At 39.2% G+C, this 17,136-nt stretch overlaps 1 protein-coding gene across 11 annotated transcripts in view; it reads left to right on the top strand.

The window, feature by feature from the left end:
- Positions 1 to 17,136, top strand: part of TTBK2 (tau tubulin kinase 2) — a 135,026-nt gene that overhangs the window by 109,354 nt on the left and 8,536 nt on the right. For all 11 annotated transcript variants that reach the window (XM_059890615.1, XM_059890612.1, XM_059890614.1 and 8 more), the window contains 4 exons: positions 1,427 to 1,643; positions 3,957 to 4,168; positions 5,908 to 6,496; positions 14,802 to 16,072. In XM_059890615.1, the coding sequence (XP_059746598.1) occupies positions 1,427 to 1,643; positions 3,957 to 4,168; positions 5,908 to 6,496; positions 14,802 to 16,072 (2,289 nt within the window). The remainder of the gene's footprint in view (positions 1 to 1,426; positions 1,644 to 3,956; positions 4,169 to 5,907; positions 6,497 to 14,801; positions 16,073 to 17,136) is intronic.

Genomic DNA, 17,136 nt, shown 5'->3' with positions numbered 1-17,136 from the left:
CTATCTGGCTCTTTGAAAAAAACTTCACTGACCTCTGAGTTTTCTCTCTTTGCAAATGATATGGTTGAATACCTGGAAAACCCTAGAGAATCAGTGTTAAAGAGAAAAAACGATAATTTGTGTCCCACAACTCTTAGCTCTTTGTAGAGGGTGAAAGTGTAGACGGTAAGAGGATGCTTTAGATCAGGAGTCAGCAAGCCTTAGCTGGTAACTAAGGGCCAGATGAGTATTTGTGGGCTCTGCTGTCTGTCACCACCACCACTGCCTCTGTCGTGCTAAGGTAGTATAGCCAGTGTGTAAACAAATGAGCATGCCCATGTGCCACACATAGTATTACACAAGTAGATGAACAGATTTGGCTCATAGGCCCTAATTTGCCGACTCCTACCTTATATTATGGGAAAGGGCATGAAAAGGATGTTCAGTCTCATTACTTGTCTTGACATCTATCCAATTCTTCCGTATATCTTCTTAATGTTTACCCCTAATCTGCTTCTATAATTTATACCTTGCCTGCAAACACAGGCCGTGTGCTCCTGTCACATATATCTTTCTTATTCTCACAGCATGACATATTTATAACACTTGGGCCTTTAGAGTGGTTCACTGAGAAGACATCTGTTTTCCCACTCATAATTGTGTGCGTCAATATAATCTGCTGAAGGCATTTTTTTTCCTACTTTTAGACATTGCAGATCCCTCTTAAGAAAAGGTTTTGCTGTGTGCTAAATGTTATGTTCAGTCAGCAATATTAAAAAAACAAATAAACTATAGTCTATAAAGTAGAACATACTAGTTATAGAACATCAGACCCAGCAGGGGCCTGATCACTTACTGAGTTATTAACTAAGAACAAGAAAAGCCCTTCGTGGGCCAGAAGTCTTGGGGAGTGATGACCAACTATGTAAATTGGACATGAAATTACTTTGAAAGAACATATGGACAAATGCCAATTAATACTTTCTAGTTTGTTCCTGGTCAGTTCATACAGAACCATATGACCTGTATAGTCAGAAAATTTCTTGTTTCCCCTTGAAGGCAAGAATCATAACACAATATTTTTCTGTTTATAGTTTTTGTTATTCGCTAAGAAAAATAGGTTAAGAATAGAATATATTAAAATTCACAAAGAGTCAATAGAAAATAAATGTTTTTAAAGTGATTGCTAACTTAGAGAGTTATTGTATCAGAATTTGTGTTTTTAAATCAGCTTGAAAGTTCTGTTGATCAAAATGCTGTTTATTTTGTAGAATTGGCATGCCCTAAGTTTCTGAGGTTTTTGTTTTCTTCTATTTTCTTAATTATGTATAGACTTCATCATTTAAATCTAGAAACAAAATGTAGGATAGTCTCATAGTAATTTTTGATTCTGGTGTTTTTAAACTTTTGCGCTTTTTTCTTTCTTTTTTTCATTTATCACTTTCAGAATTGCCAACGCCACTCCCATCCCAGGAGACATGCTTCGAGAAAATACAGATGAGGTGTTTCCAGATGAACAGCTTAGTGATGGAGAAAATGGCATCCCTGTTGGTGTGTCACCAAATAAAGTACCCGGGTCCCTGGGACACCCTCATCCCCAGGAGAAGGATGTCTGGGAAGAGATGGATACCAACAGGAATAAGATAAAGCTTGGGATTTGTAAGGTGCATATTTCTTGCATAGGAAATGATATGTATCTCTGTCTCATTTTTCTCCTATTGGTTTAGCAGAGTATCATGATTCTCAATTTTGAATAAGTAGAACACTCTGTTGCTAGTTATTTGTATATTAATGATTGCAGTATTTTTTGGTTAGTTTTGCCCATAGCATTCAGGTGTGGACATTAAAAAATCTTCATCTTATATTTTGTGGAAAATGAAGGTAGTTTTAAAAAAATAACCAGAGGCGGAGTCTAAAAGAAGATACATCTGTAGAACAGAATTTAATGGTCTTTCCAAATAAAACGGCAAGACTCTGGCCCTCTTCCATAGTGGAGACTAATGGAGGTCTAAGTGTTCATTCTGAAAACGGTCTCAAATGGAGGAGAGGAAATGAGGATTGGAAGTGGAAAGCATCAAATTGGTCATGAACTGGCAAAGTGCATTTTGAATAAGTAACATGATTTTTTCTTCATTAGAACTGGAAGCAGGTGAACTTCCCTGGTAGCTCAGACAGTAAAGCGTCTGCCTACAATGCGGGAGACCCGGGTTCGATCCCTGGGTCAGGAAGATCCACTGGAGAAGGAAATGGCAACCCACTCCAGCATTCATGCCTGGAAAACCCCATGGACTGAGGAGCCCATGGTAGGCTACAGTCCATGGTGGGCTACAGTCCATGGGGTCACAAAGAGTCAGACATGACTGAGCGACTTCACTTTCACTTTTTCACTTTCCACTTGTAAGTATGGGGAGAGATATAGATTTCTGCATTAAATGATTTTTAGTATACTATCTTGGGGTAGATTGTCTTTAAATTTCTCTTCAGTTTTACTGTTTCTGGTCATTTCTATTTTCATGGACAATAAGATGAAGATAAATGGGATTGAGGGACAGTGAATTACAAATAAGTTAGTTTTTGGTACGTCCTCTTTTTATGATTTCGTTGGGAAGGAGGTTAACATTTATGGGTGTAAAATGAGACTCCTGGCTGATATCTGTTAACAAGATTGATAGAAAGTTGGCTAGTCATTCTTGGTGAATGGGAAATACAGCCTAAAAAGAATCTTAGTGATCACTTCTAAGGAGCTTGGCCTATCTTTGGACAATACATACAATATTTTCAAACTATATAATTTTTAAAAAGTAGCAGAATATGAGAGTTATTTGCAGAAACGTTCTCTGCGTTGATGTGACGTGCTCCCCTGTGTGTCTGGCTGTTGGTTAGAACTTTCTGGACTATTGAAAGTGAAAATTAAGTCACTCAGTCATGTCCAACTCTTTGCAACCCTGTGGACTGTATGTAGCCCATCAGGCTCCTCCATCCATGGGATTTTCCAGGCAAGAATACTGGAGTGGGTTGCCATTTCCTTCTCCATTCTGGACTAGTAGTAATCAGGAATAAGTAGTGAAAAGTAGTCAGGAAGTTGGTGTCAGATTTTTGTAGTGTCACCTCTGTCTGTCTTTATAGTACCAGAAGCAAACTCCTCTTTTCTTTTTGTCTGTTTGGCTTGTGGAAATTTTAGTTGCCCAGTCTTGGATTGAACCTGGACCCAAGGCAGTGAAAGCTCTGAGTCCTAGCCACAGGACCACCAGGGAATTCCTGGGAGCAAACTGTTCTTTTTTCTCTTTCTTTAACTCATGTTGTTTTTTTTGTTTTGTTTTGTTTTTTAAATTGAAGTATAATTGATTTATAATGTGTTAATTTCTGCGGTACAGCAAAGTGATTCAGTTCTGCATGTGTATATATATATATATTAGTTTTAAAATATCCTTCACCATTATGGTTTATGATAGGATACTGAATATAGTTCTCTGCGCTGTGCGGTAGGGCCTTGTTGTTTATCCATTCCGTACATAATAGTTTGCATCTACTAACCCCACTTTACCACTCCACCTCTTCCCCTACCCCCTCCCCCTGGCAACCATGAGTCTGTTCTCCATGTGAGTCTTTCTGTTTCATAGATAAGTTGATGTGCGTCATATTTCAGATTTCACATAAAAGTGATATCATACAGCATCTGTCTTCTCTATCTGACTTGCTTCACTTAGTATAATAATCTTTAGGTCCATCCATGTTGCTACAAATGACATTATTTCACCAAAATATAAAACACTAAAATACTGAATCTGAGAATAAATTTAGAAAACTTATTTAGTAAAGGGTTAATAGTCTAATAGTAATGAATTAAACTGGCCAAAATACCCTAATCTTCTGAAAAATACATCTCAAACACTTGTTTATATTGAAAGACTTCAATGATTCCTACCATGTATAGTGACTAGAATGTTTTTCATGGTTTTCTTTAATGTTTTGCCTAGGCTGCTACTGAAGAGGAAAACAGCCATGGTCAAGCAAATGGTATTCTGAATGCTCCAAGCCTTGGTTCCCCAATTCGTGTCCGCTCAGAGATTACTCAGCCAGACAGAGATGTTCCGTTGGTGCGAAAGTTACGTTCTATCCACAGCTTTGAGCTGGAGAAACGCCTGGCGTTGGAACCAAAGCCAGATACTGACAAGTTTCTTGAGACCTGGTATAAAATGATTTTTCTTTTTTCAAAGCAACTAAAATACTATTGTTATTATTAATTTCTATTATGTAAAATTTTTCAAATAAGGAGTTCTTGCATTTTTGTAATGCTGATTTGATAAAGGTGCCATCATCATCCATGTTTTTTAGTTAACATTCTCATTCTTAATGTGACTCTCTTTCTAATATTGTTCCCAGTCCTGTAACATAGAGCCTTTGGCCATGGGAGCTGGTAACTTCCTAAGACTAGGTAGGAATTAAATGAACATTTTGAAGTGACTTTGTTTGGAAGGTAATCTCTCTTATTGGAATGGAGGAGTGTAAGTTAGAGAGGGCCTAGGAAAGATGGCAATAGGCAAGAAGGTGGAAGAGTACATGAAGCAGGGGGAAAAGTAATATATATACAAGTGATAGGCAGTTCAATTCAATGAAAGCCTTCTATGAATAAATGCTATAGGAAAAAGAGAAAGAGATGTGATTGTTTATCGTTCTACCTAGACAAAAGGAAAGATGGAACTTTGGAGAGGTATATACATAGGTAACCACTGTTTGTAGTTCATGGTTATAAGGCCCATTATCTCCATTTGTGATTTAAAAAAAAACTGAAACAAAACTTGGAAAAGAACTTCAGATATATTTTTGAGTTATAGAAGGCTTTAATAATAGTAACATCCTTCAATATATCCCTGGTGACTACTATCAGTAATGAAACATGAGTTAGAAGTACCATGTATTTGACTAACATAGTACTTATGGTGTCTGAAGACAGTTCAGCCACTTCTGGACTAGTCTAGTCTGGCTTCCACCTAAGCAGTACTTCATAGCTGTGTATTCTTCACGTGGTACTCATTCATTCTCACAGCTAGGTGATGTAAGCTTGTGTCTACGGTGATGCGATCAAAAGGATGTGTTGAGGCAGTGTTTAACATTTTCAGTTGTTCATGAGATTGGGAATAAAAATAAAAGTGTAATAGGGATAAAAGCTTAGTTTGGGAAAGAATTAGTCTGACAAAAGAATGGAACTAAAAGAGGGTCCATGCTGAGGGAAGAGCTGAGAGACAAGACAGAGTTGAGAACAGAAGTACTCTGAGAAAATGAACTCAAGCCAAAACCTGGAATGAGTTGGGAACAGTGGAAGGAAGTGAAGCACCTAATTACAAAGGAGAGGAACAGGGTATTGCTTCAGCTGCTTCCCTGCAGGTAAGAGCAGTTCTCAGAAGCCAGTGCAGCCAAATACCACCCGTCTCATTGTTGCCTAGCCCTGTCTTTGGAGGAGTTTATATGGATGAATATATATTTATATACCTCTCTGAAGACAAAACAAGTTCAGAAGGTATTTGCCTGATGCATATTGGCGTCCTCATTTCCTTTTTTTAGGGCCTCTGCTGAGGCAAAAGCCCATGGTAAGTTTTCCCACAGTCCCTCAGAGCAGACAGAAGAGGGCAGTGTGATTGCCTTGGCAAAGCAAAGATGAAATGGATCACACAAGTCACCCTAGTTAACCTGGTTAAGATTCTCCTGTCTGGCAACAGGAGAGTCATCTTCCTCCCATGGGCTCTGTCTTCCAAAACAGGATTATGACAGGTGGGGAAGAGCATTATTAGCTTGTGAAATGTTCCTAATGCTTTATCCGTATTGTTTTCTTTCATCTATTGGTAAATATTAGTTCTGTATAGAGCATATAGGTTATATAGTAAGTATTTTCCCTAGGACAAGTAAGTAACTTGTACTCATTTTCTTAAGCTTGGAGAAAATGCAGAAAGATCCCAGTGCAGGAAAAGAATCTACTCTCCCTGCTCTGCTTCATAAGCCTTGTGTTCCAGCTGTGTCCCGTGCAGACCACATCTGGCACTATGATGAAGAATATCTTCCGGATGCTTCCAAGCCTGCCTCGGTCAACACTCCTGAGCAGGCAGACGGTGGTGGCAGCAATGGATTTGTAGCCGTTAACTTGAGCTCCTGCAAGCAGGAGGTTGATTCCAAAGAATGGGTGATTGTGGACAAGGAACAGGACCTTCAGGACTTTAGGACAAATGAGGCTTTAGGCCCTAAAACAACTGGAAGCCCTTCTGATGAGGAGCCCGAAGTCCTCCAAGTCTTAGAGGAGTCGCCTCAAGATGAAAAGCTCCAACTGGGTCCTTGGGCAGAAAATGATCATTTAAAGAAGGAAACCTCAGGTGTGGTCTTTGTGCTTTCTGGGGAATGCCCTGCCACGGCTGCTTCAGAGCAATATATAGATAGGCTAGAATTCCAGGCTGGAGCTGCTAGTCAGTTTATCACAGTGACACCCACAAGTCCAATGGAGGCACAAGCGGAAGGACCCCTTACAGCGGTAAGTTATTTGCTCCTGTCATTTTTCTGTCATCCACTCAAGGTGCTGTTAAAACAGGATATATCAACTAAGATTTCTCAGTGGAGGCCTAAGTTTGGCACATGGGTATAAGGGAATGGGGCTTCCCTGATAGCTCAGTTGGTAAAGAACTCGCCTGCAATGCAGGGAGACCCCAGTTCAATTCCTGAGTCAGGAAGATCCACTGGAGAAGGGATAGGCTACCCACTCCAGTATTATTGGGCTTCCAGCTTGTGGCTTCCATACTTGTGGCTCAGCTGGTAAAGAATCTGCCTGCATTGCGGGAGACCTGGATTCGATCCCTGGGTTGGGAAGACCCCCCTGGAGAAGGGAGAGGCTACCCATGCTAGTATTCTGGCCTGGAGAATTCCATGAACTGTATAGTCCATGGGGTGGCAAAGTGTGGGACACAGCTGAGCAACTTTCAGTTTCACTGTAAGGGAATGATGTCTGGGCTAAGTTCTGTAGTTAATCTCCCAATGTGAAATTTCTCAAGTGTTTTCTAGCAGGATAAACAACCTAATATGTGAAATGTCATTATAACCTAATTTCAGAATAACATAATTAGACCCTTAGAAGTATCTATGTGTGTATATATAATAATGATTTTTTAAAATTTGTAATTTTAGAAATTTTTATATTTTATATGAAAGATGGCATATATTTAACCATTCATGGTTTATACTTTATACTGTACACTGTTACTAGGTATCATTTTTTGTTTCTTCTACATAACATTCACCCAGAAATTCCTCATATTTTACATTCCTTTTAAACGTGGTTTTCCTACCTTTTTTCCACATTTAATTTTTATTTTGATAGTTCTCCACCTTTAATGTCCATTGTTCCCAAAATAGAGTCCCAGCCTCACTTCCATAGCTTCTGCTTCAGGAGGTCTGGGAGAGTGAGAACCCAGGAATCTGCATTTTAACAAGCAGTTGAAGATAATTCTGATACAGGCCTTCAAAGGAACATTTTGAGGAAACTCTACTCTTTGCACTAAGTCTGGGCATTTAGATGGGGATACCTGTTACCCTGTTCTTATCAGTAAGCATTGGTGCCCTCTGACTACGTGAGACCCACAAAAGCTAGATCCAGAGGCAGTAAGGAACTGTATGCAAATCTTAGGCCAGAGCAGGTATATCTGCTTCTGTCTTAATGGCAGACATATTAAATAGGGAATACTACCAGCTAGTCTCTCTAGATCTTTTGTAGCTTTGTTTATATGCTCTAGCTTAGATAGTATGATAAAACACACTTTACCATTCTATGTGAATATTTTAAATTATGACATATCCTGATGGGAAACAGTTTATATCTTTTTCATTCAAGCTTGCTTGTTTGTTATGATAATGTGAAAGGAAAATGTCATGGTATCTTACAATATGTAAGAGCTGTGAAAATAGGCAAGGCAGAGTTTATCTGTGTTACAAGTATAGCTAGAATATTAACTGATGAGAACTTCAGCTCTTTTTAATTCTGTTTCTTAGCACAGATTTATGAACTTTGTTTAGGGCTTTCCTTATCCATACACATGAAACCACTAGTTATCACATAGCATGTATAAAATTTTTAGATAATATATTTTGAAAGATGGATAAATTTGCTAGATTGAAAAGAAATTGGTTTGGGGTTGTTTTTGGAAATTAGGTTTTTTCCCCATCAGGGTAAATGATGATGAAGTTGAACACACTACTAATCATTTCTAAAAAGATGCTGAACAACATAGATTTACAGGGGGCAAAATAAGACTTAACCTTTGGTTTATAGGAGAGATATTACATTATGTTTTGATTAACAAATGGAGAGGCAAAATTAAGCTGGCATAAATGAACAAGTATAGAGAAGGAAACTAAAATAACTGCTCTGAAAAAGGTCTGACTACTGGACCAGAATGGCATTGATTGTAGGAAAGAAGGTGACCGGTTTCACGTGGTATTGGGTAATCACTGTTGGTAGGGAGAAGTTGCACTTGGGTCTTAATGTGGAAATGGAGGGGTTTTTCCTTACAGAATATTGTGGCAGATTGTACCACATGATCTCTTGGTTCTAGATAGTCCTTTAGAAAGACAATGCTTCATTTTACTTTGCAAACAGTATAAATGTGACTGGAGAATAATAATACCACCTGCTAAGTCACTTCAGTCGTGTCCGACTCAATGTGACCCCATAGCGGGCAGCCCACCCAGCTCCCCCGTCCCCGGGATTCTCCAGGCAAGAACACCAGAGTGGGTTGTCATTTCCTTCTCCAGTGCATGAAAGTGAAAAGTGAAAGTGAAGTCACTCAGTTGTGTCCAACTCTTAGCGACCCCATGGACTACAGCACACCAGGCTCCTCCGTCCATGGGATTTTCCAGGCAAGAGTATTGGAGTGGGGTGCCATTGCCTTCTCATAATACCACCTATATGTTACCTATTTCTATGTAACAAAGTACCCCAAATTTAGCTCAGTTGTGTCTGACCCTTTGCAACTCCATGGACTGTAGCACTCCAGGTTCTTCTGTCCATGGAATTTTCCAGGCGAGAATACTGTTTAAACAGTAGTTGTTATTTCACACTTTTTCTGAGGGTTGGGAGTACAGGTCTGTTACTCTGTTAGGTCTGGCTCAGGGTTTTTCATGAGGTTGCTACCAAGCTCTTAGACAGGAAAATCATCTATGGTTTGACTGGGCTGGGAAGATCCACTTCCGAGGCCATCCACGTAGCTGTTTGCAGGCCTCAGTTCCTCACTGAGTGTTGGCCAGAGGCTTCAGTTCTTCAGCACTCAGGCTTTCCATACTTAACATGGCAGCTGGCTTTTTCAGTGAGTGAGGAGAGAGAGACAGAGATGGGGGAGGCTTGGTGGTAGAGAGAACACCCTCCACCAAGGTAGAAGCCACACTGTCTTTTATAACCTAATCTCAGAAGGGGCAATCATCTTGCTGCCATATTCTATTAGTCACACAGACCAACCTTTCCTTATATCAGGGGACTGTAATATACTGAAGAACTTTACTCATTGACTTTTTTCTCAGACGTTGAGAAGAAGAAAGAAGGGGTTGGGGGTGTAAAATAATGCACAGGGAGGGAGCAGGACAAGAAGAGTCACATAATATTTTTGTAATCTGTCTGTCTGTCAGCATCTATTAAGAGGATTACTCTTGACTGTGTTACAGGAATTACTAATACCAGTACTAGGAGATTCAGGTCAGCAGTTGATTACATTGCCTTAATTCTGTTCTTTTCAGTCCTTCAATTTATTAAGTGTCTGCTAAGTTCCAGGTTTTATGCTATAGCTTAGGGATAAACAATTGGAGAAGGCAATGGCACCCCACTCCAGTACTCTTGCCTGGAGAACTCCATGGACGCAGGAGCCTGGTAGGCTGCAGTCCATGATTGTGGTGGAGCCGTGTACACAAATGACGATATAGATAAATCTGCCTAGGACAGGAGCGTGCAATGTTGGGTGTTTTAATTGTCTCTTATTTTCTGATTTTATTTACCATTGTTGTATGATCACTACGTTGCATCTGACTATTTGCGACCCTATGGACTGCAGCACACCAGGCTTCCCTGAGTGTCTCCCAGAGTTTGTTCAAACTTCTGTCCACTGAGTCAGTGATACCATCCAAGCATCTCATCCTCTGTTGCCCTGTTCTCCTCTTGCCCTCAGTCTTTCCCAGCATCAGGGTCTTTACCACGGTGAAGATACATTACTTTCAAAAACAAGAGAGCTTTGAAGGATACATTTGCTGGAAGGAGATGCAGGGGTATCAAGCAAAGATTGCAGAGTGTACAAAGGCACAGAGGCTTGAAACACCAAAATTCAGAGTATTTAAATAAGTAAGCCAGAATGGTAGGGCAAAGGAAGGAAGCTGAAGATGAGCTGCACAAGTAAGGTGATAAAGGATGTTGGCCTGCCCTGCTGAGGTATATGGGTTGCAGGACAGGAAACTGCCAGGTTTGAGTGAGGGGAGTAACATGGTCTTTGCGAGCCATGTAGAGAGAATGGCTGGGGCAGCAGCCAGTGAGGAGGCTTTGCAAATAGGAGGGCTTGCATTGTGAATTGTGAAAATCTCAATGAAGACGTGAGAGATGGTTCGGTCATGCAGCTTACCTGAAATAGTAGCTTCGTGTGACTTTTCCAGTGTCCACTGAATATTTGGAGCCCTTGTACACCTAGAGTGACTATATTAAAGCTCACAGAGTTACTCAGAGTTTCCACTGAAAAGTGAATGAGCCATGTAATATGTTGATAGATGTAGACTTTAATAGTATGGAAAGGTAAAAACTTTTTGGATTGATTGCCACCTGGTTGATTGCTTACCAGGTGGCTCTAGTGGTAAAGAACTGCCAATGCAGGAGACATAAGAGATACAGGTTCAGGCCCTCGGTCGGGAAGATCCCCTGGAGGAGGACATGGCAGCCAACTCCAGTATTCTTACCTGGAGAATCCCATGGACAGAGGAGCCTGGTGGGCTACAGTCCATGGGGTTGCAGAGTCAGACAGAGTTGAAATGGAGTTTGTGGGAGTTGAATGCATGTGCATTAACTAGGGAGTAACTAAGTGTCCTCTGACTATGGATTTCTATTTTTGATCTGGAAATTTGGATCATTATAAGTACAGAAAAATTTTGTTTCTATGAGTTTACATCTCTAGAACTATTTATATGTGTGTGTATATATATATATATACACACACACACATATATATACACATGATACATTATATGTATCATATGTATATAACTATATTATATATATATATATATATACACACACACATATATATGATAGTGTAATTTAATCTATGAACAGTCAGAAAAGACTAAAGACTGGTTGGACCAATTTGGGGAGTAAAAAAAGCCCATTTGTGAATTGTTCAAATGAAAGATTGGACTGTCACTTAGGAGACTTCATGGAAGGAGCCCAGGCATCCAGTGTTGATTTACTCATATGTTCAACCTTTACTGAGCATCTGCTGTGTGTCCGGTACAGTGCTAGGGGTCAAGAATTCAAAGCCCAGTGAGTCTCCTCACTATTTAAGTATGATAGATGAGGTGATAGAAACCTATAGGTTGTGGAAGTTGGGGAGGGTTGGACTCTATTTATCCTGAAAGTGTCTTCCAATGACACTTTCAGGGGCTTAAAAACTATTAAATCCTGTAGCCATGTGTGCGATACATAATTATAGGCCAGCCAAGAAATACTTATTTCAGTCTGTCTTTTCTGGGACTTCTAAAAAAACTTTTACTCATAGTTTTTGGCACTTGTGTAAAGTATTATATATAAAGATGCTTTAAAGAAAAGAAGTCTACAGTGAGATTTGAATAGCCCAAAGAAATTTGAATGGTTAAAATTTAATTTCTTTGATAGACCTGGAATTTGTTCCTATAACTCAGTTATTCTTCCTATAGTAGGAACCCATAAATTACTACCTCTGTCTCTTCTAAATTATTTGTTAGGAAAACAATAAAATATAGATATTTCGTATATACCACATTGCTTTCATTTGGAAGAGAGACTATTTGGTATGGATGTTGAATTTACCACAGTTTTTATTATCTTAATAGCATTACTATCCTTGAATGAGAGGAAAGGAAAAGGATAATTTGTAAGTTAAAGTGCAAAGAGTTGATTTGCAGTTTGTCTCTTGCTGTGTGGCCAGTTCTAAACATCAGATAACTGTAAAATAATGAGGCTACTTTATCTGAACTAAAAAGTAGTGAGACTGATACTAGTCACACTCAGGACTAGGCATTAATAAAAATAAGAAAATATGAAAGAAATGGAAAAGACTGAGGTCATTTTCTAGTTTTGTAGAAAGGTGTATTGATACAATTAAAGAACAGAAGAAAGGAAATGTTTGAATTCATGCCTTAATGAAATGTTTGTGAATTAGAGAAGTAAACCTTAAAAGAGACATATGGCTTACTGGCAGATCGTTAATTTAGCCTGTTTGTAGAATGTCCTGAGTATAGGAATTGCTTTTGTCTCTTTATAGTCTAATGTTAAGGAAGCTGTTTTCATCTATACTTAGAATTAGCTTTCTTTATTTCTGCCTGCGGCTATTGATCTTTGGTTTTGCTCATCTTAATGTTTTGTGGATTTTTTGGTTTTATTTTTCAGACTCAGTTTCCAAGACTTCATTTAAGAGTGTGTAGCACAAGTCAGTAGGCTTTCCCTTTGAAAGAAGGACTTTCAAAATCCTAGAATCCTGTCCCTGACGTTTTTTTTTTTTTTACTGTTTTTCTTCATTTGTGAAATTTGTGTTAGTAGAAGTACTCAATTAAAATACCAAGCAGGTATGAAATGGAATCAGTAAAAATGATTTTAGGAATATTTTATAAATTAAAGTGCTATATAAATATTATATGACAGTAATTTATGCAGTTTATCATAATTGCCCAGAATCTTTACAAGAAAATTAATTCTTCTGTCTGGTGGTTCATATATCTTTTCTGTGTACAAGATTATCACCTCTTTTGTCGCACCACACATATATATACATATGTCCTGAATTCAGATGAATTAAGCTCAGAAGTACATTGATTCCCTAACTTCAATCCAGAAGACCAATGGAATGTTACTTTTGTAAATAATGCTGATTTCATTTTGGCTAATGTACTTGAAATTACATATAATAATGAAAAGACTTGGTTTATTTTGAATGTAAATATAGTCATCTCCCTAGTTATTTGGTATTTAATACCATTTCATATCTGCTTTTCTTATCACCATCACTCTCGGGTCTTAAAAAGTAATTTTGAAGAGTAACTAACTATAAATTTTAGTTTCAAAATCATTTTTAAAAATATTAGCAATTTGCTATCTGCCTCTAGTGTAATGAAAGAGAGGTGCAGTGTAAGGTGACTTCTGAAGGGCGACAGCACCAACAGCGCTTGCTGCCTCTTTCCCAAGGTCATTGCAGGTGTGGGCTTATCATGAGAATTCATGTCTGAACTCAGCCTGTCTTGATTAATCAACCTGACAGAGCCTAGCAGGACACTGTTTCCATTTAGGAGCTATTCAGGCCATTAGTAAGGTGTTTTCTCCCTGGGCTGGGCTTAGGGCAAGCTTTGCACGTTCTTAAACCTAACGGTATTCCTGACACACAGAGAAACAGATCTAAACAACTCATCTGACTCCGGCCAAATGGATTTCTTAAGTGTCATTGGACTAGAGGTGGGGTCTAAGTGAAATCTCTCGTGACAGCTCCAAATTCATTTCACTTTGATTTCAGAGCAATTTCCTTCATTTTATTAGAGCTTAATGGGCTTCATTAAATGATCTGAATTACTTTCTCAAAAAGGTTTTTTTCTTACCAGTTTATGTAGTTGACATTCTCTGCCTCCTTACACATTTTAATAAATGTGAAGATGTAGGTGTCCTTAAGAAAGGACATTCTTACTAAATATTGAAACTTATTCATATAGAATTGAAATGATGAAGGATGGTAGAATTTCATTTATCATAAACTTGACCTTAAGAAAAATTAAATAAGATACAAAATATTAGTAACATCTTCATGTTTGCTTATAGGAAAATATCAGTAATATTGATTGGCAGAATTTATGGGTACAATAAATGCATGTATATTTGGAGTTTTTCAACTTAAAATAATTTTTCCCTGTGATCCTGTATCTGGATTCTGGCAGGAAATAGCTGGGACACTCAAAGGGACTTGGAGAAAATTTAATGAAAGGACCTTTTTACAGATGTGTGGGTAGAGTTTGAGAGAGCCAACGGAAACAGAAATAGAGGGAGCTATTCAGTTTTCTGAGTCCTGAAAGAGAAGGAAGAGGGCAGTTAGCAGAACCTAGAAAGAGTCATATCTATAGGAGAGGGGGCCCTATAAAAGAAGCAGTGGCCAGGAGTGTTAGAATGTACCACCAAAGCTGCAGTCCCTCAGGAGGAAGCCAGGAGAAGAAACATCCAGATCTTTCTCTCCTCCAGTTCTCTGATCCTCTGTTGGTGCTGCCCATTGGGCAAACACAACCAGAAATCAGAAGACAAGGGAGCCTGGGCAGTGCAGGCACTAGAAATCACTCTTCAGAGCACAGAGCAGGCTGAAGAAAAGGCAGAGATGAGCTTAGAGGAAGGCTGCTCTGCACAGTTTCCGAGCAGGGGAGCATGACTACCATGCATTTGTATTCAGAATTATTTACCTGAAGCATGAGTTGGGCAAATGCAGTTGGGATCTGTGTTCCTCTTAGAAAAATTAGAATTTGAGCTGTCAGATCTCAACTCATGGATCATTTATAATTCCACATGATTGCATTTAACTTTTGTTCTCCTCTATCTCCAGATTACAATTCCAAGACCTTCCGTGGCATCTACACAGTCAACTTCAGGAAGTTTTCATTATGGTCAGCAGCCAGAAAAGAAAGACCTTCATACCATTGAGCCCACTGTGGAACTTTACTCTCCAAGGGAGAACTTCTCTGGCTTGGTCGTGATAGAGGGCGAACCTCCTAGTGGAGGAAGCAGAACAGACTTGGGGCTTCAGATAGATCATATTGGTCATGACATGTTACCCAATATTAGAGAGTATGACAGATCCCAAGACGTGGGACCAAAAGACCTTCCTGACCATAACAGACTGGCTATGAGAGAATTTGAGGGCCTCCCTAGGGGATTGGAAGAGAAAAGCATTGCTTTAGGGTCAGATAATGAAGATGAGAAATTAAGTAAAGGGCAGCATTATATTGAGATCTCCCCTCTCCCAGGAGACTTGGTAACAATGGAAAGGGATCACTCAGCTACTACTGAACCTCTTGATGTGACAAAGATGCAGACTTTTAGTGTGGTGCCAAATCAAGACAAAAATCATGAGATAATGAAGCTTCTGGCAGTTGGATCTTCAGAAGTATCTCCACGAGTTATTGACCCATATGTTGAAGAGCAGATAGGCCAGGTGGCAGCAATGCAAAAAAGTAAGATATCTGAGGATGACATCAAGGGTGAAGACTTGCCCAATCATTCTGGAGACCTCTCTACTTTTTTGCACCAAGAGGGTAAGAGAGAGAAAATTGCCCCTAGAAAAGGAGAGCTATTTAATCCTGTTTCAGAGAGTGAACACTGTCCCCCATCCCGGAAGGATGTGGTTAGGTCATCCTTTGTAACTAGACACAGCCGAATCCCTGTTCTAGCACAAGAGATAGACTCAACTTTTGACTCATCCTCTCCAGTCTCTGCAAAAGAAAAGCTCCTCCAAAAGAAAGCTTGCCAGCCAGACCTCGTCAAGCTCCTGGTGGAGAAAAGGCAACTCAGGTCTCTCCTTGGGGACCTCTCAAGTGCCTCTGATAAACTGCTAGAGGAGAGATTAGCCACTGTTCCTGCTCCCTTTTCCGAGGAGGAAGTCTTCACCCCCTTTTCCAGACTGGCTGCAGACTCACACCTGAGCAGGTCAGCCGAAGACAACTTTCTGGCACCCATCATCTCCCAGTCCAGAAAGAGCAAAATTCCAAGACCAGTTTCATGGGTCAACACAGATCAAGTCAATAGCTCAACTCCATCTCAGTTCTTGCCTCGGCCACCACCCGGAAAACCACCCATGAGGCCTGGAGTAGAAGCCAGGTAATGCTGTGTCCTCTCCTTTGTTAAGTGTGCAGCATGATTTCTGTGTCTGCTTGATTATGTCAAAGGTTTCATTTCTTCATTGCCTGCTTCTGATCACCTACTTCCTTCCCTGTCTTTCCCAAGCCATACAGCACAGTGTAGTTGAAGTGTTCAGTTTGATTTCAGTTAATTCTTAGCTCTTCCACTTTCTAGTAGTACGAACCCAAATTTCCTTATCTGAAAGATGGGTAAAACATTTGCTTAATTGTTTTGGGAGGAGGAAATCTGGTAGCATATGTCAAGAACTTTTATTAGCATGTGACAAAGCTTCTCTTCCCCAGTCCATTTTAACAAGATAGTTGGTAATTTTCTAGTTTTGTCTAATCGGAATCCCGTTACAACAGATGTCATTATGATGTCAAGTTCTAGGGAAGAATACTTGTCTATAATTTGATGAATGGATCCTGGTAACAGTTATATTTACCTGATGATAATGAATTAAATAAAATCCTATAGGGAGTTTCCCTACATCTGATGATATATACAACCATACATAATAAAGATATTGCCTTAATATTTACTGTATGGTATGCTTGTTTATTGAAATATTCTTATTTGTAGTTGACCAGGGAGTGATTTTATTTTGAAGAGGGGAAAATAATTGGGAAGTAAGAAACCAATTAAGAGTACTTTCCTGGGAGCCATTACTCACTTTTCACAAAGTAGAATGGTCTAAACCCTTGGAGAAGAAAGTGAAAGGATAGTCTTTTAACAAAAGCAAAGTGAACATCAAAATAAATTTACATGAAAATTATAGCCTGTTTTAGATAACACAATAGGCCTCCATCTGTTACAAAGATTTCTGAAGTGTATTAAAGTGAGGTTCTATCTGTATCATTACTCAGCAGAAGTTGTTATCCTTTCCTAAAGTAAGTTCAGTTTTGACTTGCCTTAGGGTTTCTTTCGGGTTCGAAGGTAAACATTGGACTTGAAATGACCATGGAACTAAACTTGAACAGGAAAAACGCTGATGAATAAACAGCAGTCATTTAGCTGAGACATTTTAAAAAGATGATTCCATG

The sequence above is a fragment of the Bos taurus genome, chromosome 10 (assembly GCF_002263795.3).
Source record: "Bos taurus isolate L1 Dominette 01449 registration number 42190680 breed Hereford chromosome 10, ARS-UCD2.0, whole genome shotgun sequence".
NCBI classification, from domain to species: Eukaryota; Metazoa; Chordata; class Mammalia; order Artiodactyla; family Bovidae; genus Bos; species Bos taurus.
This window is presented reverse-complemented; position numbering and strand designations above follow the sequence as displayed.